Consider the following 19,884-nt stretch of genomic DNA (forward strand, 5'->3'; position numbering starts at 1 on the left):
GCAATGCGTAACAAATCATACGAAATGCATATCTTAGGTTAACGTACATAATAATACGAAATGCTCTGAAACCAGGTTGCTCCCGGTGCTTGGATGTGGCAACATCTGTGGCAACATCTCCTGCATCCCTCCTTCACACAGCACTATGATTGAAGTTTCACGAGAGGCACCTCAAGGTGGGGCTAAATGGTCTCTATTCCCAATCATTTCGCGTAGGCGGAGTCTCACTTTCATACTCTAGCTATGTGCTGCCTTTCAGTGACTACCGTGCGGTACTGTAGCCTACTCAGCAAAAGCAAGCGGATGGGATAAGTCGAAATAGCTTGCACTTCAGGTTTCCAAAACCCTCATTCGATACCGCCCAGTCTCTCGGAGAAAAAAGTGATTGTGTTTCGGGAAGACACAGGCTCTGACACATGAAAGGAAAACGCATACAGATTCCAATGTAGTAGTTGAATACAGTTTATATTTTCCACGCACAGTCTGATCTGCTAAAGGGAGTATTTCATATCAGATTTCACGTTCAGTTCTGACCAGCTGGGAGAGCAGAGAGAGAGGGAGAGAGGGGGCTTGTTTCTCTTCCCCTCCGACTCTGGGTCTTGGAACTCAGGAGCGCAGGAAAGCGAACCACGACGTGGAACCCTAAACCTGTGTAGGCAAGATAAAACGTCCGTCAGAATTTGTTAAGGATTCTCTTTTGCGAGATTGACAGAGGTGAGAACAAATAGATCGTAAGAGATGGACGAGCAGCCGCGGTTGATGCACTCTCATGCGGGAGTAGGGATGGCAGGGCATCCCGGCCTGTCTCAACACATGGAAGGCACCGGAGGAACGGACGGCGATGGGAGAAAACAGGACATTGGAGACATTTTACAGCAAATAATGACCATCACAGATCAAAGTCTGGACGAAGCTCAAGCTAGGTAAGGTGCTCTTGACCTACCTGGTCAAAATGGACAGCGATTCGTTACGGCAAACTACTCTATGCATTCAATAACGATGGATAATAAGACATTTCAAGAAAGTCAGATTTGTAGTGAAAAATATTATATTGATGAATTGAAAATAATTCGGTTTTCGCGCCCAACAGCCTACAATAATGATCAGCGGGCAAGCGGGCATTTGGAAAAATGATGACATCCAAAGTGCACCAGTTACTAAATGTACACTTTGATGTTCTATTATTATCAATATTTAGAAAACAGATACTTTTTCTCCTGACTTCCAGAAATTGTACACAGTAAAATTGCAGCAGTTTAGCCTACGGGCTGCAACTATAGATTCAAAGTGTTTTCACACTACTAACAAATCAATAAAGAATCGCAAATTTGACATCTCAAGTTTGTGCATGCGATTTGTCATCAAAATAACAAGCATCACGTTGATTGACAACATCATCATTTTGATTAACTTTTGTGCAAACACACCTCTCTCTGTCACTCCAGGCACAATATAACTGATAAGGCATAGCCTTAATCTAATATAAATCGATACTAAACTATTAGGTTATAATTTGTTATTTACATGGAAAATACAATGGGCTATTGATAATAATTGCAGAAAATAATTTGCACCCTGTTATTGGATATTTTGTTGACTCAGACGCTAAAGAGAAGTGCTCAGACGGGCACGGTGCGCGTATTGTATGTGTTTAGCCTACATCGTCGAGGACGAGGAGCAGAGAGGAATCTGTTAAAATGCCATGAAACTCTTTGGACAACATTTTCCGCTGTCGCCTGTTTCACTGCAATATACATGACTGTAATTTATACAAAGTCAACAACCAACAAGACATATGATCATTTTAGACAAAACTTTACCTTTCTAAACAACAAAAATACATTTTCAAAGATATAAATTGTTGTTGATATTGTTGCTCAATCAGTCCATAACTCAGCATGATTTTTTGCATTATATTTTTAGGCAGTAACAAGTAGCCATATATTCTAGTTTACTTTCTTTACTTGCGTTCAGTAATAATAATAATATTAATAACAATAATAATAGGCCTATACATATTAACTTGTCATTTTTAAATAGTACATATGCTATTTTGCTTTTGAAATTAAGCATGCATATAAAAAACACAGCAGGCTCTCAAAAAAAGGTTGATGTGATGCGCAATTGTATCACACAATTACCAGTCTCAATAATTTGCGGCCCATGCTTCAATAAACCCGTTATAGCATACATATGTTTTTAAGATATAACACTTTTGTGATTTACGATCATTTTTTTTAACTTACTTTGTTTTGTTTTAGGAAACACGCCTTGAATTGCCACAGGATGAAGCCTGCTCTCTTCAACGTCTTGTGTGAAATCAAAGAAAAGACAGGTAGGCCCAATGTTAAATAAAGTTATCTACTGGTAAGGTTTTGATTACACTTCAAATATAGACCTAGCCAGCACAATTTGAAGGGGAAACTATTTATACTATTGGCTACAGAAGCCCGCGTAAAGGGGATATATTGTATGCGCTCTGATGCGCGCATAGGACTCATAAATGTCTTCACCGAAAGCGCGTTTTACAATTCACAGCCATTCCTATCCACAAACTTGTTGCAGGACATGCATGATTGTTTTTCGATGTGCTTTGAATTACATATAAGGTATACAAATGGTTTATTATACTTGTGTTTTTGCCGTGTGTTGTCGTGTAATCCATTTTGTGCTGTTACACACTATGTAGGCCTACAGTCAGTGCTACTACATTGGAAATCCTTATCAATTATTGTGTCAAACATCTGAGCGCTAAATTACCATCTGCATCATCATTTTTCCCCCTTGTGTGTTAGCTGTCAAGTCTCTCTGCTGAGTGTGTCTCATTTAATTCACTTGTGTCTGTTTTTTCATTTGTCTGTGCTGTTGTGAGAGACATTGTCGCCAGAATAATTTCACCAAGAGCAGATGCAGTGACATTAGGCTTAGGGAGAGGCATAACATACGTCCTCTTTCCAGAATACAAACCCCTTTTCCCTTGACATTTCTGAAATTGGCACAGATAGAATTCAGCATTGTTTAGTGTGTATATAAAGTACTGTGCCTATAGAAAGTATACACTCTCTTGAACTTTTTTCACATTTTGTTGTGTTACAAAGTGGGATTGTAATATATTTAATTGTACATTTCTGTCATTGATCTGCACAGAATACTCCATAATGTCGAAGTGAAAATGAAATTCTACAAATGTTCACACATTTATAAACATGTAATGACTAAAATATAGTTGTTGCATAAGTATTCACCCCCTTTGTTTAGGCAAGCTGAAATGAGTTCAAAAGTCAAATTTGGCTTAACAATCAAGGTGACGAACAATGGGGCCTTCTGAGTGGCACAGCAGTTTAAGGCAATGCATCGCAGTGCTTAAGGTGTCACTACAGACCCGGGTCCGATCCTGGGCTGTGACGCAGCCGGCCGTGACCGGGGGACCCATGAGCCGGTGCACAATCTGCCCAGCTTCATCCGGGTTAGGGGAGGGTTTGGCTGGAAGAGATAGCCTTGTCTCATCATGCTCTAGCAACTCCTGTGGCGGGTCGTGCGCATGCATGCTGACACCATCGCCAGTTGTACGGTGTTTCCTCTGACACATTGGTGCGGCTGGCTTCCGAGAGTTAAGCGAGCAGTGTGTCAAGAAGCAGTGCAGCTTGGCAGGGTAGTGTTTCGGAGGACGCATGGCTCTCGACCTTCGCTTCTTCCGAGTCCGTATGGGAGTTGCAGCGATGGGACAAGACTGTAACTACCAATTGGGGTGAAAAAGGGGTAAAAAACAACAACTGCACAGACTATTTGTGATGTAAATTGAGTATATAGTATGCTTATTGGTCATAGTATGGACATAGTTTGTATGCCAAAAATTCCCGGATGTCGTACTACATTCTCCAAAATACGAAGTATACCAACAGTGGACACTATTTCAGTGCTTTTAGGGCCCATAATGCAATTCTTCAGAAAATGGGCGTGGCTTCACATTGTTTTCAAATTTGAAGAAAATGGCAGAAAATATGCAGCCGAAGTACAACGAGAGCATATACAAATGAATTGCTTTAACTACTTATGAGAAAAGTTAAGAAAATGTTGAGCAATATAATAAAGTAATGCCTTTTCAAATAAGTTACCTTACACATTATGTTGGCTGACAATTTGTTTGCTACTCTATCCTTACGAACCACATAACATATCACATAACAGCAGTATGTACCGATATGTTAGCTAGCTACGTAACGTTAATTGGCTACTAAAACATCAACTTACAAGCATATTAACTATATGCTATCTAACTAACTACCCAATGTTTATTGACATGATTATTCCCGTCATTCTTAGCTTAGCTGTGTGGTATAGTCGTTGTGTGTTCTCAATGGACATTCGGGTGCTTTCTTAAATTCACTCTGACTATCTACTCTGATTTCAGAACACTCGTCTGAGTGTGCCAGAGCGCAGAATAACTGATGATGATTTCACGAGCGCTCAACACCCGTTGAACATGCCCGGTGTCAGTAAACGTCTGCAAAAAAAGCGTAATTCAATTGTTGCCAGCAGCACAGTTACAGCAACACTCTGGATCAGTGGTGTAAAGCACAAAAATACTTTTAAAGTACTACTTATTTATTTTTTTGGTGTATCTGTACTTTACTATTTATATTTTTGGCAACTTTTACTTTTACTCCACTACATTCCTAAAGAAAGAATGTACTTTTTACTCCATACATTTTCCCTGACACCCAAAAGTATTAGTTACATTTTTACAGGAAAATGGTCCAATTCACACACTTATCAAGAGAACATCCCTGGTCATCCTTACTGCCTCTGATCTGGCAGACTCACTAAACACAAATGCTTCGTTTGTAAATTATGTCTGAGTGTTGGAGTGTGCCCCTGGCTATCCTTATTTGTTTTTTAAACAACTAGAAAATTGTGCCATCTGGTTTGCTTTATATAATGAATTGGAAATTTTTTATACTTTTACATGTACTTTTGATAGTTAAGTACATTTTAGCAATTTCATTTACTTTTGATACTTAAGTATATTTACAACCAAATACTTTTAGACTTTTACTCAAGTAGGATTTTACTGGATGACTTTCACTTTTACTTGAGTCATTCTCTATTAAGATATATTTACTTTTACTCAAGTTTGACAATTTAGTACTTTTTCTACCACTGCTCTGGATAACATGAAAACTGCCTTACCAGCTCTGCTAGGGCAAGTAAAATGGTCAGAGTGAGGTCATTTGTGTCTGGAAGTAGTTAGAAAGCTAGCATACGTTAGCTTGGGTGCTTGACTGCCATTGTAAGGCCAGAATGCTCAAATCAACCCTACTCGTAGGCCCGGGCATCTAGTGTGCGCTCCGGGAGCGCACTGCTAGTGTGTTTTCATCAGTTATTTGGTGACGTGAATATATGTTGTATAGTTTTATCTAAAAATGATAACTTTTTAAATGTTTCACTATTTATATTTTTTAAAATAAAATTCACTGAGTAAGATGGTCCACCACTTCCTCCTCTGAGGAGCCACCCCTGGTTGATCTGATTTTTGAATGACTACCCCTTCCTCTATTCCCAATATATATATAGCATCTGTAAGGTCCCTCAGTCAAGTATTGAAATTCAAACACAGTCAACTACAAAGACCAGGGAGCTTTTCAAAAGCTTCAAATAAGGGCTATGGTTGGTAGATGGGTAACCATACAAAATCTGACATTGAATATATATTTAAGCATGGTCAAGTTAATAATTATGCTGTGGGTGGTGTATTAAACCACCAAGACACATCAAAGATGCAGTCGTACTTCTGAACTGAGCTGCAGGACAGGAAGGAAACTGCTTAGGGATGTCACCATGAGGCCATTGGGGATTTTAAACAGCTACAGAGTTCAATGGCTGTGATGGAAGAAAAATTACATTGTAGTGTCTCCGCAATAATGACCTAAATGACAGAGGGAAAATAATAATACAAATATACAGAATATTCCAAAAAATGCTTATACTGTATGTATGCAACAAGGCACTAAAGTAATACGGCAAAAAAAAACTAGTGTACTTTTTGGCCTATATGCAAAGCCTTATCTTTGGGGCAAACCCAACACAACACATCACTGAGTAACTGCCTCTTTATGTTGATGTATGGTGGTGGCTGCATGTTATGGGTATGCTTGACATCGGCAAAGACTGGGGAGTTTTTCGGGATGAAAAGAAACAGGATGGAGCTAAGCACAGGCAAAATCCTGGAGGAAACCCTGCTTCAGTCTGCTCTACACCAGACACTGGGAGAGGATTTGACCTTTCAGCAGGACAATAACCTACAACACAAAGCCAGATCAATACTGGAGTTGCATACCAAGAAGACAGTGAATGTTTCTGAGTGGCCAAGTTAAAGTTTTTACTTAAATCTACTTGAAAATCTACGGCAAGACTTGAAAATTGCTGTCTAGCCATAATTCCCAACACCTTGACAGAGCATGTAGAATTCTGAAAAGAATAATGGGAAAATATTGCACATTCCAGGTGTGCAAGGCTCGTATGAGACTTACCCCAGAAGATTCACAGCTGTAATTGCTGCCAGAGGTGTTTCTAACATGTACTGACTCAGGGGATTGAATACTTATCGAATAAAGGTATATTGAGGTTTTATTTTTCATTAATCGTACCAACAAGAAATCCACTTTGACATGACATTTTGTGTAAATCGTTGACAAAAAATGACAATTAAATCCATTTTAATCCCACTTTTGTAACACAATACAATGTTAAGGAATCCAAGGGGGCTGTAGACTTTCTATGGGCACTGTGTCCTGTCCATTATTTTCCCTTTCTAAGACATGGCGTGGAATAGGGACTCGTTTCAATTTGCACTTAGATGTATTGAGATTCTATCGCTGTGTGTGTTTAATATGGAAGCATGTCCACTGTGTTTCATTGTCATTGGTGCATTAAGTAAAATTGGACAGATAGATAGATAGATAGATAGATAGATAGATAGATACACCTCCACCCTCCCACCAACCTAGTCCTCCTGCCCCATGTAGCTCACTCTCAATCTGGCCAGTGTCTCAGGAGAGGGCAGGGGGACCTTTTGAGGCCTGCTGGCTCTCTCTCCTTTCTCTGTTCTCTCGGTAGGGTTTTTGGAGGGGGAGTGAGTGGCACAGTAATGCATAGTGTTTTACTCCCTGTCGTTTCTCTGAGTTCATCCAAAGTTCGTCTCTGCATGGAGCAGAAAGTAACTTGGATCTGGCCCTGGCTGGGAGTGCTGTGCACCCTATGCTTATTTTCTCTCAGTCTCGCTCTAAGCCGGCTACGACCCCAACAACCCAATAGCCCAGGTTTCTGTTTCTCCTGAAGGAGAATACTCTGACTCTGTCCCCCTCCTCTTCTCAGAGGAGGTTTAGTTACACATACCCACTGTGGGTGGAGGACATTAGGGTTCATTGCATCAAGTGAATATAGATATATGGATGTACAAGATAGATGGTTTTGTACATCTCTACACTTTTATATACTGTGTGAGACATTGTTTCATCTGCTCCCTAGTGTTGCTGTATAAGGTGTTAGAATTACATTGTCACCAGTAGTCTTGAAAATATTTTTGGAAAATGTCTGCTGCTGAACCCTGGAGTATATCTCTGTCAAGTAAACCTTGACTGGGTCCTCTTGGCTGGGTACCAAAGTATTAAAAAGGTTATGATGATTCTCCATGTAAAAAGAGCCTACCTTTTAAAAAAACAACAACATTATTATGACTCTACCTGCCACAGTACAGACTACAGACTAGCCCTAGTGAGGCTGTGTAGGGTTGAGCCGGTTTGTCGGTGAGCACGGTTACTGTTAGGTCTTAAAGTAAATTAAGCTCAGCGCAGAAGCTACTGACTGCACAGACCTCTGCTGCTGCAACTCTGGAATCGGTCTTGTTTTTAACCATTAAATATGTATGAATGCACCAGATGCATTAGAAAGGCTATTTTGTAGTCTGGTTTTTACACCACATGATTTTCACTTAGGATAATTGTGTTGTTAACATCTTATTGTAACATTTATTTATTTGTATAATTTTGTCATAGCAAAATTGAGGTCTAAGAATTGATATAAGTGCATATAGCACATTCCATTATATTATATTTTTTATTAAATGAAAAGTGGCCTAGCTTTTAGTCAGAACCTTCATTCACAGTTTTTTGATTTTGTGAATATATCATTATTCGTGGAATTTGGTTTTAGCAAATGGAATGGTCTTTCCCCTCAATCTCCACGACGCGTTTTACTTCTCTGACTGTCCACAGTACGAGAGCAACTGACATCACCTGCAGGAGTCAGGACAGAACATAATGCCATGCTCAGGGAGGCAGGACAGGCAGGCAGCGCTGAGTAACCCAGTGCCTGAACTCTTGACCCACTCTGTGTATTTGTACTGGGAAAAAGCGGTGTGGTGTGGTGAGCGAACGGTGCCTAGCAGAATGACTGCTCACTATAAACAAGCACAATGCTGTGCTCAGCTCACACCCCACAGGAAAGGAGAAGAAGAACGAACAGTTGATTTTTTTCCCCTGCCAGGCATCTTTCTTTTCTTTTTCTTTTTTAAAATTCTCACAGACACTGGTTTATTTTTTTCCCTCCTTGACTGCATATTTTGGTTGTCTTTCTCTACTGAAAGGAATGCTGCTGTTCACTAAAAGGCCTACCGTGTGTGCATGTCTGTGTCTGTGTGTGTGTGTCTCTGTCTGTAATACGTAATAAAAAGAGACAAGAAAATGTCTAATTTACTTTCATAGATTCTTAGAACTAAACATTGTTTGACTACTTACCCCTTAGGTCACTTTGGAGTACAGTCAGAGTAAGAAAGATAAGTTCAAATTAGCCTTAGGGTCTTGTCTATGACAGTAGGCTACATGTCCCAGCAATACCCCATACGTAGAATGTATGCACACATGACTGTAAGTCGCTTTGGATAAAAGCGTCTGCTAAATGGCATATATTATTATTATTATTATTATTATTACCCACCCAGAACCATGTATAAGAGGTTTTGGCACAGGGTACATTCCACGAATATACCCAAACAATTTGACTCCAATGCTATTGTGCCATGAAACCTTAACCTTCTGCAAACTCAACGCATTATAACATATACAAATGTAACACAACTCAATCTAACATCAGGGCTTTTAAAATAAATGACATGTTTTAAGTATCATTCATTTCCGATCTTAAACACAAAATGAATTCATCATAAAGCCTGAATGTAGAGGATTGCAAAAATATATGTTTCTATCATGTTTTAAAAACATTGCCACAGTTTGTTTTTGGAACTGATCTAAAGAACTGTCCTTCTCCTTTTGCTAAGCAAACTGTTGACATCCAAAATTGTGCTTTAGAACATGTTCGAAAACTAATTGACTTCTGTAAACACCTCATCAACGTCATAAATCTCCACCAGTGTCAAACAACCTCTCTGTGACTGAGATGCTCGCTCAGTAAATCTAGGGGTGTGTCCCAAATGGCACGCCCAACATTTCTTCCCGACTACTAAAAGTAGTGCACTCTATATGGCGTAGGGTGCCATTTGAGACGCATCCCTACTGCTCTGACTGGCTGTTTCGTTTTTTTTCCCTCTCAACCTCAACAAAAGGCTAGTTTTCTGGTGGCCCGTGTTTGAATAGTGTAAGGTTTCACGCCTGGGGGATGCTCCATTTATAAAAATGACTAGTGGAATGAGGTAATATTATTTTTTGAAGGGTGAAAATGGGGTGTTTTACAGAGGGCAGCGGAGTAATATTTGACGTGGGTGAAATGAGCCAGAGATCTGATTATAGATAGGTGTATTGTACAGTACATTACATTGAGTTGTCAGTCCATTCAGATGGCTTGGCATCTGCCTATTTTTACTAGAGAATGTCGAGTCTATTCAGAACCCTACACACTATAGCACACCATTGTCATATAAACCATTTATGTCTGTCGTCATGATCCACAGAAAATATAATATTAATTTTACCTTCGTAAACCAGTGTGGTATAGAAACTCATAGGAATGAACAATTTGACTGTATATACAGTATTTTGTGTTTTTTAAAGATTAGCACAATGGTGTATTTTGAATGTGTCTAAGTTTATTGCCAATGCCGAACTGATGGTAGTCGAAATATTAATGTTGACATATCAGTTCTCTTTCTATATAAATACCGCTGGTGTCACTTTGGTATGTGATGTAAAGTGTGTTTCCCAAACGCACCCTGTTCCTTCTATAGTGCTCTACTTTTTGACCAGGGCCCCAGCATTTGGGATGCTGACATAGGCTAGGCCGGGGCCTGTTCAGAGGTAATGTAAACTAGCAGCCTGTAACAGTTTATTTTCCATCCTATCAATGCAGGATGATGTAAATGTCTACTCAGAGTGTTGTGTCACGGTGATATGCATCCCCCTCCCATCCCTGTCTGTTTACGGACTAGCTGGGCGTGTTGCTAATACGTGCAGCAACTTTTGTCTTTTATCCAGCCCACTCTTCTATGCTGATGCTGCAGCATTCAGTGTGTGTGTGTGTGTGTGTGTGTGTGTGTGTGTGTGTGTGTGTGTGTGTGTGTGTGTGTGTGTGTGTGTGTGTGTGTGTGTGTGTGTGTGTGTGTGTGTGTGTGCATACATGTGTGTGGGTGGTGTGGGTGAACCCACTGTGTGCTTGCAGCACTCACAGGAGAAACAGAAACACAAAGCTGTACTCTCCTCCACAGCTGTTTCCCTCCTATCTCTCTGTTTAATCATCCATCCAGCTGAAGCTCTAATTCTACTGCTCACAGAGTCACAGAAACACAGGCAGTGGCAAAGTGGGAAAATGTGACAATGTGCGTTTTTTGTTGTTGTTGAGAAGCCTTCAAAAAGCTTTGCTTTTCACCTCTTTTTATTAGTAGCATTATTATGAATACAGTATGAAGGGATTCGTCGTATTATTGAGTTCCATGCTATGTTAGGTTTGTTTTTTTTCCCTCCAATCTTACAGGATCATTTAGTTACCTTGTCAATTATGGAAATGATCAGAAGGCCTAACTGATACATGTTAACCACATTAAGGGGCTTAATCATAGAATTATTAGTGTGATGTGATTGGGTAATTAACAATGGCATCGCAATGGTGGTGACTGTGAATTTGATCGAGCTGTTTCGCATTGATTTGTTGTTTTTCCCCTCATAATTTTTGTGTGTGATATTATCCCAGTGATGATAACAGGGAGCAACCTTCTATGTTGTGTGTGAACGTGAGTAGCGAACACAGAAAGACAGAGAGGCCCGAGAAAAAATAAACACAAGTGGAATGACTAACATAAGTCAAACTCCTATTTCATAGGCTGGTGATCTAGTCTACTAAAAGCACTGTAATTTGTTCCAATTATAGCATCAGCAGCCATGCTAAATGCTATTCATTAAAAATGCAGATTATGTGCTTGTGATCTCCAAAATAAAGCATGTTCCAGTCAGGGTGGTGAATGAAATTGATCAAATGGATAGCTGTTTGGTTGGATTTAGCCCTCATGCCTCACCAGACTGAATTAACAGACCACAGTATCCACTGCTTTAAAGATGGGGATATGGTAGCTTAAATCGGACTCTGCTTGCTTTCAAAAGAGCTCTGTTTGCAATAAGGTTTGGTCTGCCATAGCTTCCTCTAATATGTTCTGAATTTAATCAAATCTGCAAATTTGTTATGTACATTAAATTGAACATGCAATTGCACTTTCGAATGCGGTTGCCATACCAACCCCCCAGGAGTTCATTTTTCTTAATGCAGGGCTCGGAATCTCATTTCTTACACTCTCCCCTGCTGCTAGGAGCTGCTCCGAGCAGGCGCTACCTCAAGGCTTCCACGGTACCACTGACAGAGCCCCGGTCTACTATCACAGCCTTCAAACACTGGAGCTGTTATAGAGAGAGATGGTGAGAGAGGGGGGGTGAGAGAGGGAGAGAGATAGATAGCAAGGGAAAGGGAGAGCAGAGAGAGAGTGACAGAGCAAAGAGAGCGAGAGAGAGAGAGAGAGAGAGAGAGAGAGAGAGAGAGAGAGAGAGAGAGAGGAAGATGTCTCTCTCCACGTAGTGGAAATGACACAAATTAATATACACTACTTAAACCAGACTAAGATTAATGGTTGCCTTTCGCGGCAGCTTAGTCCCACTGTCAGTTGCAGAGTGCTCGTTGGACAAAATCAACACTAATCAACATTTATTCCACTTTTGCCCTGGGCCCTCAGGAGTCTTGCAGGCGGCAGGACTGTGTTACCCCTCTCCCCCCCTCGCATTCCCCCGTCCGTCTTGCTACGCTTTTCACCTCCAATCCAGCTCCTTCATACATCACCCTGCTCCCTCCCTCCTTCCCGCCCCCCGGCCTGGCTCCTCGCAGGGGAGATCGCCCCCTCCCATCAGGACACATTACAGTCATGATAGATTTTTTCTTTTAATTTGCCTCTGATATTTAACACTTTAAAGCAGTTGCTCTGGCACTTTACATTACAGGAGGTGTGTGTGGACTGTGTGTGTGTGTGTGTGTGTGTGTGTGTGTGTGTGTGTGTGTGTGTGTGTGTGTGTGTGTGTGTGTGTGTGTGTGTGTGTGTGTGTGCGTGCGTGCGTGCGTGCGTGCGTGCGTGCGTGCGTGCGTGCGTGCGTGCGTGTGTGCGCTTCTGAGTATATTTTGTAATCAGAGTGATCTGTGACATTATCTGTCTTCAATCTCACATTGAATAATCACTAGCAAGATGTGTGTTGTGTTGTGTGTATGCATTATGTACATATTTGAGTGTGTTTTTCTGAAAGTAACATTATGTATGCGTATGGCCCATGACTAGGAAACTGAGCACCTCTTTCTCTCCCAATAGGGCTTGTATTTCCTTCAGAGTGAAAGGCAAGGCAATCTCCCATGTATATTTGTGTCCTCATTTCAAAGAAACATAATATCCATTTCTGTGAAGTTATCAGATTGCGTTGCTGTCTTTCATTCTAGTGTTGCCCCCAATTTTGTTGCACTACATATTGTGTATACACTATGCAGACCTAGACCAACTATCTATCCGTGTTTGACTAAAATTGAATTATTGTAAGGATATGTTTTTTTTTTCAGCATTCATTAGATTAAACAGACTACCTTTCACATCACTTGTGACATTGATCATTGTACAGACAACATTGCTACTGTTTCATCTGTGTTCATGCAGAGTAGGGATGTGACAAATCAAACATTTTATTATTGTTTTAAAGATTTTTGGGGTTTTCCGTTAAAACGATACAAAATATTGATAAATTCCATGTGAATTCACAATGCATAAAAAAGTCCCATTGCGCAATCACAGATATATAGCGCAGTTCTATATAGTCATAGATAGATACATTAGGCTTTCTGTAACCAGCGCTGTGATTTTCTTACGCCGTCTCTTATTGCACATACAATGCATCGTCTAAAAAGTAACATAGGCCTACACATAGTGGCTCCATTTCTTTTATCCTAAAACACCAAACTAAGCCTACATAATTATAAATTAGGCCATCATCACTGCCAAGCGTGAATGATAATTCTTCACGTTTTACATGTGAAACATCCATGCATCTGCATGCCAACCATTTGATCCCAATCAATTTCACGGAAATATGCATTTCGATCTTATTCTGCTTGAATGATGTAAGTAGCCTAACTATTGTATAATCAACGTTTAAAGCAGAGGGAGTTAAGAAGATACTCTTCCACCTGTATTTTGTTTCAATCAAATCATAGGGTGCTAGGGGGGTATCTCGCCCCCCCCTAAGGACAATGTCTAATTGCTGAAACAGAAAATATACATGTGGGAAAAATGGTATGTCTATAAAAAAAAAATATTTAAAAAAATCTATAAAGGGAAATAAATGGTTACAGTTTACACTTGTTTTAGTTATTTCAGTAAATGTTGTTTTTTAGAAAAGGAGAGGGGTTTTTTTTTACCCCCGGAGGTGCCAGTTACGCCAGTAGAATATATATTTTAAATATTTTTTATTTATTTCACATTTATTTAACCAGGTAGGCCAGTTGAAAACAAGTTCTCATTTACAACTGTGACCTGGCCAAGATAAAGCAAAGCAGTGCGACAAAAACAACAACACAGAGTAACACATGGGATAAACAATTTGCTGAGTAGAGTGTTGGAGGCTATTTTGTAAATGGCATCGCCAAAGTCAAGGATTGGTAGGATAGTCAGTTTTACGAGGGTATGTTTGGCAGAATGAGTGAAGGAGGCTTTGTTGCAAAATAGGAAGCCGATTCTATATTTAACTTTGAATTGGAGATGCTAAATGTGAGTCTGGAAGGAGAGTTTTAAAGTATAGCCAGACACCTAGGTATTTATAGTTGTCCACATATTCAGTCAAGTCAGAACCATCCAGAGTAGTGATACGAGTCGGGCGGGCGGGTGCAGGCAGCGATCAGTTGAAGAGCATGCATTTCATTTTATTAGCATTTAAGAGCAGTTGGAGGCCACGTAAAGAGTGTTGTATGGCGTTGAAGCTCGTTTGGAGGTTTGTTAACACAGTGTCCAAAGAAGGACCAGATGTATACAGAATAGTGTTGTCTGCGTAGAGGTGGATCAAAGAATCATCCGCAGCAAGATGACATCAGTGATATATACAGAGAAATGAGTCGGCCCGAGAATTGAACCCTGTGGCACCCCCATAGAGACTGCTGGAGGTCTGGACAACAGGCCCTCCGATTTGACACACTGAACTCTATCTGAGAAGTAGTTAGTGAACCAGGCGAGGCAGTCATTAGAGAAACCAAGGCTGTTGAGTCTGCCGGTAAAAATACGGTGATCGACTGAGTTGAAAGCCTTGGCCAGTTTGATGAAGGCGGCTGCACAGTACTGTCTTTTATCGATGACGGTTATGATATCATTTAGGACCTTGAGCGTGGCTGAGGTGCACCTGTGACCAGCTCAGAAACCCGATTGCATAGCGGAGAAGGTACAGTGGGATTCGAAATGGTCAGTGATCTGTTTGTTCACTTGGCGTTCTAAGACAGGGCAGGATGGATATAGGTCGCGACCGTGACCACTTTCCAATCTTTGGGAATCTCAGACAATACGAAAGAGAGGTTGAACAGACTAGTAATAGGGGTTGCAACAATGGCGGCGGATCATTTTAGGAAGTGAGGGTCCAGATTGTCTAGCCCAGCTGATTTGTAGGGATCCAGATTCTGCAGCACTTTCAGAACATCAGCTGTCTGGAATTGGGTGAAGGAGAAGCGGGAGGGGCTTGGGCCAGTTGCTGCGGGCGGTACAGAGCTGTTGGCTGGGGTTTGGATAGCCAGGTGGAAAGCATGGCCAGCCGTAGAGAAATGCTTATTGAAATTCTCGATTATGGTCTATTTATCAGTGCCGACAATGTTTCCTACTCAGTGCAGTGGGCAACTGGGAGGAGGTGCTCTTATTCTCCATGGACTTTACAGTGTCCCAAAACCTTTTGGAATTAGTGCTGCAGGATGCAAATTTCTGTTTGAAAAAGCTAACCTTTGCTTTCTAACTGACTCTGTGTATTAGTTCCTGACTTCCCTGAAAAGTTGCATTCGCGGGGACTATTTTATGCTAGTGCAGTATGCCACAGGGTGTTTTTGTGCTGAAAGGGGCATGCTTATTTAAGATGATGAAGAAAGCACTTTTAAAGAACAACCAGGCATCCTCTATTGATGGGATGAGGTCAATATCCTTCCAGGATACCTGGTCAGGTCGATTAGAAAGCCCTGCTCGCAAAAGTGTTTTCAGGGCGTTTGACAGTGATGAGGAGTGGTCGTTTGACCGTGGACCCATAACGGAGATCCTGGTTGAAAACAGCAGAGGTGTATTTAAAGGGCAAGTTGGTCAGGATGATATCTACGAGAGTGCCCATGTTTACGGATTTGGGGCTGTACCTGGTATGTTCCTTGATAATTTGTGTGAGATTGAGGGCATCTAGCTTAGATTGTAGAACGGCCTCGGTGTTAAGCATATCTCAGTTTGTGTCACCTAACTGTACGAACTCTGAAAATAGATGGGGGGGAAATCAATTCACATATGGTGTCCAGGGCACAGCTGGGAGCTGAGGGGGGCCTATAACAAACAGGAACAGTGAGGGACTTATTTCTGGAGAGATGGATCTTTAAAAGTAGAAGCTCAAACTGTTTGGGCATAGACCTTGGATAGTATATGACAGATCTCTGCAGGCTATCTCTACAGTAGATTGCAATTCTGCCCCCTTTAGCAGTTCTGTCTTGACCAAAAATGTTGTAATTTGGAATGGAAATTTCTGTATTTTTGGTGGCCTTTCTAAGCCAGGATTCAGACACGGCTAGGACATCAGGGTTGGCAGAGTGTGCTAAAGCAGTGAATAAAGCAAACTTAGGGAGGAGGCTCTTGATGTTAACATGCATGAACCCAAGGCTTTTACAGTTGCAGAAGTCAACAAATGAGAGCACACACAGGGCAGGAATAAAGGAGGATTAGGATGAGGCTACGGCTAAAGGCTATAAGAACTGGTCGTCTAGTGCTTTGGGAACAGAGAATAAAAGGAGTAGATTTCTGGGCGTGGTAGGATAGATCCAGGGTATAGTATACAGACAAGGGTATGGTAGGGTGCAAGTAAACCTAGGCATTGAGTGACAATGAGAGAGGTTGCATCTCTGGAGGCACCAGTTAAGCTAGGTGCAGTCTCCGCATGTGTGGGGGTGGGACAAGGGGGCTATCTGAGGCATGTTGAGCAGGACTAGGGGCTCCGCAGTAAAATAAAACAATGAGAGCTTCCCTAAACAACAGTATTCAAGGCATAGAGGGAGGCATAAAGCAATCACAGGTGTTGATTGGGAGAGCTAAGACAACAATGGGTGAGACAGCAACGGGTAAACAGCTAGGACAACAACAACGGGTAAATGGCGATGAATGGGCAGAGAGGGTCAGTTTGCTACACACAGGGCCTGAGTTTGAGGCTGGGGCCGACAGATAAACTAAATGAATTACCGTGTTAATGAACAGTCCAGCATGCATCAGCTGTGTAGCCGAGTGATCATAGGGTCCAATGAGCAGCAATAGATGAAACAGGGAGCCGTTCAGGTCGTTGATTACTATGATAGGCGAGCGGAAGACACGGCATTCAGGAAGCTAGCGGGTTGGGGCTAGCAGATGGATCATCGCCAACATCCACAACGCAGAGGCCGGTTGAGAGCACATCGGCTGAATTATGTCAGCAGACCAGCATACCCGTCGTGATGGATCGACGAGGCATAGGGTTTCACACAAGTGTGTTCAAATCCATTTAATCAGTTTTATTTAGAAATTCTTTAGTAACTAATACTTAAAAGCTAAGTCTAGTTGTCTTGTTTTAATTATTTAAATAAAATATGGGGGGGAAATGGTGTTGCACATATCACCATTAATATCCGCACTATGAGGAGATTTGATGTAAAGTCCCTCTTTTTAACTAACCTGCACATACATTTTATTTGTTCTTTCTTTGTTGTTCTTTTCTATACAATACATTATGTACAATTGCACTAAATATTTTTTGAAAAATGCAACATTTTAAATCCCAGCAGTCTTTAAAATTACAATCAGGGGCAAAATGTTTTCAATAGTTGTTTTAATGGATTAAAAACATATTAATTGGAATATATATTGGAATGGAATATAACTAATAACGTTAAATAACATTGGAATATAACATTTAATAACAATAACTTAACTAATTCATTCAGTGTAACATTTATGTGGTAACTCTTAAGCGCTGATATTGCATGATTGTAATTTGTACATAGGTTACAAATAAAGCTAAACTCTTGAGCCCACCTCCTGCACTGCTCACACCTAATCCAGTCCCCACCTGTGAATGAAAACAGAGGGAGGGAAAAGCTCTCTCTTAAAAACGTAGCCAGCTATTGAGCTATATTACATAAAATGCTGTGTAAAATAGCTAAAAGGCTATAAAGTAACATTAACTGTAAAGCTATCAGTCACTAGTAGAAACATTTACAACTGCATTTAAGTTACGTTAACTTTTTTCTGTATTTTACCTCAGACGATCTGATAGTAAAGGTTGCTAGCTAACACTCCTAGCAGCTTATGCTAACTAGATAGCTAGCTAGCATTTACTGCTAGTGAAGTTGCTAGCTAGCAAGTTAGCATAATAAACTAGAGCTAACTGGGCTAGTCATTGTCTTAATGGCAGGAAGAAACACATGCATAACCATAAAGGTAAACTAGCCCCTAGTTACCCCCTAAACACACACCATCCAACATATTACTAACATTACCTTTCTCAAAAACAATATAACATTTTCTCTCTAAACAAGTGGATTTTTATCTTAAGGCTTTCCTACTTGTATATCTAAAAAAACAATTATAGATATAACTTCATTTAAATATATCTTCAACTTTTCTGAATTTAACTTACCACAAAATTGCTTTGTTGAAATATCTCCTAAAATTGTGACGAGGTAGAGGACATTTTTTGTTGAGCAAGAACAGTGGTAGCCAGTGAAATTTGGTGACATCTAGTGGTCTTAATGTTATTACAGGTGGGGAGGGGGCGGGGCAGTTACCCCAGGAGGTTAGTTACCACCTACAGTATTATGGCTGTTGAGTTATGACCACATGAGAAAGAACATTTCATAAGTAGCCTAATTGTGTGGTGTTTTTGGTTTAACAATAGAGCTTAACATTATACTAGGCTATGTATTCTTTTTAGTTTGTTATGTAGAATACTGATTAATCATGAAGTAATCTTGTAAGACATATTGATGAAACTTTAATCGAAACGTTATTAAACGAGCACCATTCTGAGAAGTGGCGGGGACAGAATCGGTTTGGGTCTCACGTTACATCCTTTTCAGATGGTTAATCATTGCGCCTGTACTACCATTACTGTACCTCAATTCCACCTCACAACATTTGCATTTCACTACCTTCTCATTTAACTTCTCATAAGTGTTGTCATACAGGACTTCACTGCTATTGCTTGCCTTTTACATTTCTCCAACTGTTAACGACGATAACGTGTGGAGTGCTTTATATCCGTGGCAAATCATTTGAAGGATGCATACAGTGCATACAGTAATGCATTGTTGTGTTAGGTATTTGTTTATTTTAAAATGTTCCCTTTACGATGATGACCGGGACCTGTTAGTGGTAGTTTTGTGATAACTGCACTGTGGTTTAAATTTTGTGGGGAAAAAAACATTGTTTTTCAGTCAGGGATTTTTTTCTTAACGTTAACACTACCAATTTAGTATAAACGTTTAAACGTTCACACCCCTAATGCAGAGCAAAGATGAAAAGATTCCTCTGTTTCACAGAACAGCCTAAATATCCTTGGTAGAAACCACCCGTCTAACGTTATGCAAATCTTTTATAATTAGACAGTCTAATGCATGGCAGTAATCAGCTCCTGGTGCTCATTATATCTTCCTGTCTCCCCACTGTGTCACTGGGAAACATGCTCTGGAGGAACATTTTATCTCTACCTTTTAGTCTCTAAATATGCTGGATTCCCAATACAACAGAAATTAATCAAAATCATTTAAGGCTAATAGTACCACAGAGTTAAATTGTATTTTCCTACACATTCTTTGATTACAAAATAAGTTTAACAAAACTATTATATCTGCGCCCGCTGAGCACAGATACCTGTGCTGGTATCTATCCTTTACATAATGTATTCGACCCTGCGCCCTCTCAACTGTCTTTATAAGGATTGAATACAACCATAGTCATTGTTGTGCCACCAACTGGCATCCTGGAAGCGACACCAACCAAGAGCTTTGTCAGCTCCCCATGACTAGCGTCACAAATGGCAACCCTATTTGCTATATAGTGCATTACTTTTGACCAGCACCTTATGTGCCCTGGTCAGATGTGGTGCACTACTGTATATAGGG

At 40.5% G+C, this 19,884-nt stretch overlaps 1 protein-coding gene across 4 annotated transcripts in view; it reads left to right on the forward strand.

Moving 5' to 3' along the window:
* The first annotated feature begins 280 nt into the window (after window positions 1-280).
* Window positions 281-19,884, forward strand: part of LOC124037904 (pre-B-cell leukemia transcription factor 1) — a 93,534-nt gene continuing 73,930 nt past the window's right edge. For all 4 annotated transcript variants that reach the window (XM_046353133.1, XM_046353135.1, XM_046353134.1 and 1 more), the window contains exons 1-2: window positions 281-923; window positions 2,262-2,335. In XM_046353133.1, the coding sequence (XP_046209089.1) occupies window positions 739-923; window positions 2,262-2,335 (259 nt within the window). In that variant the 5' untranslated portion in view covers window positions 281-738. The remainder of the gene's footprint in view (window positions 924-2,261; window positions 2,336-19,884) is intronic.

This window comes from Oncorhynchus gorbuscha, linkage group LG06 (assembly GCF_021184085.1).
Source record: "Oncorhynchus gorbuscha isolate QuinsamMale2020 ecotype Even-year linkage group LG06, OgorEven_v1.0, whole genome shotgun sequence".
Classification (NCBI taxonomy): Eukaryota; Metazoa; Chordata; class Actinopteri; order Salmoniformes; family Salmonidae; genus Oncorhynchus; species Oncorhynchus gorbuscha.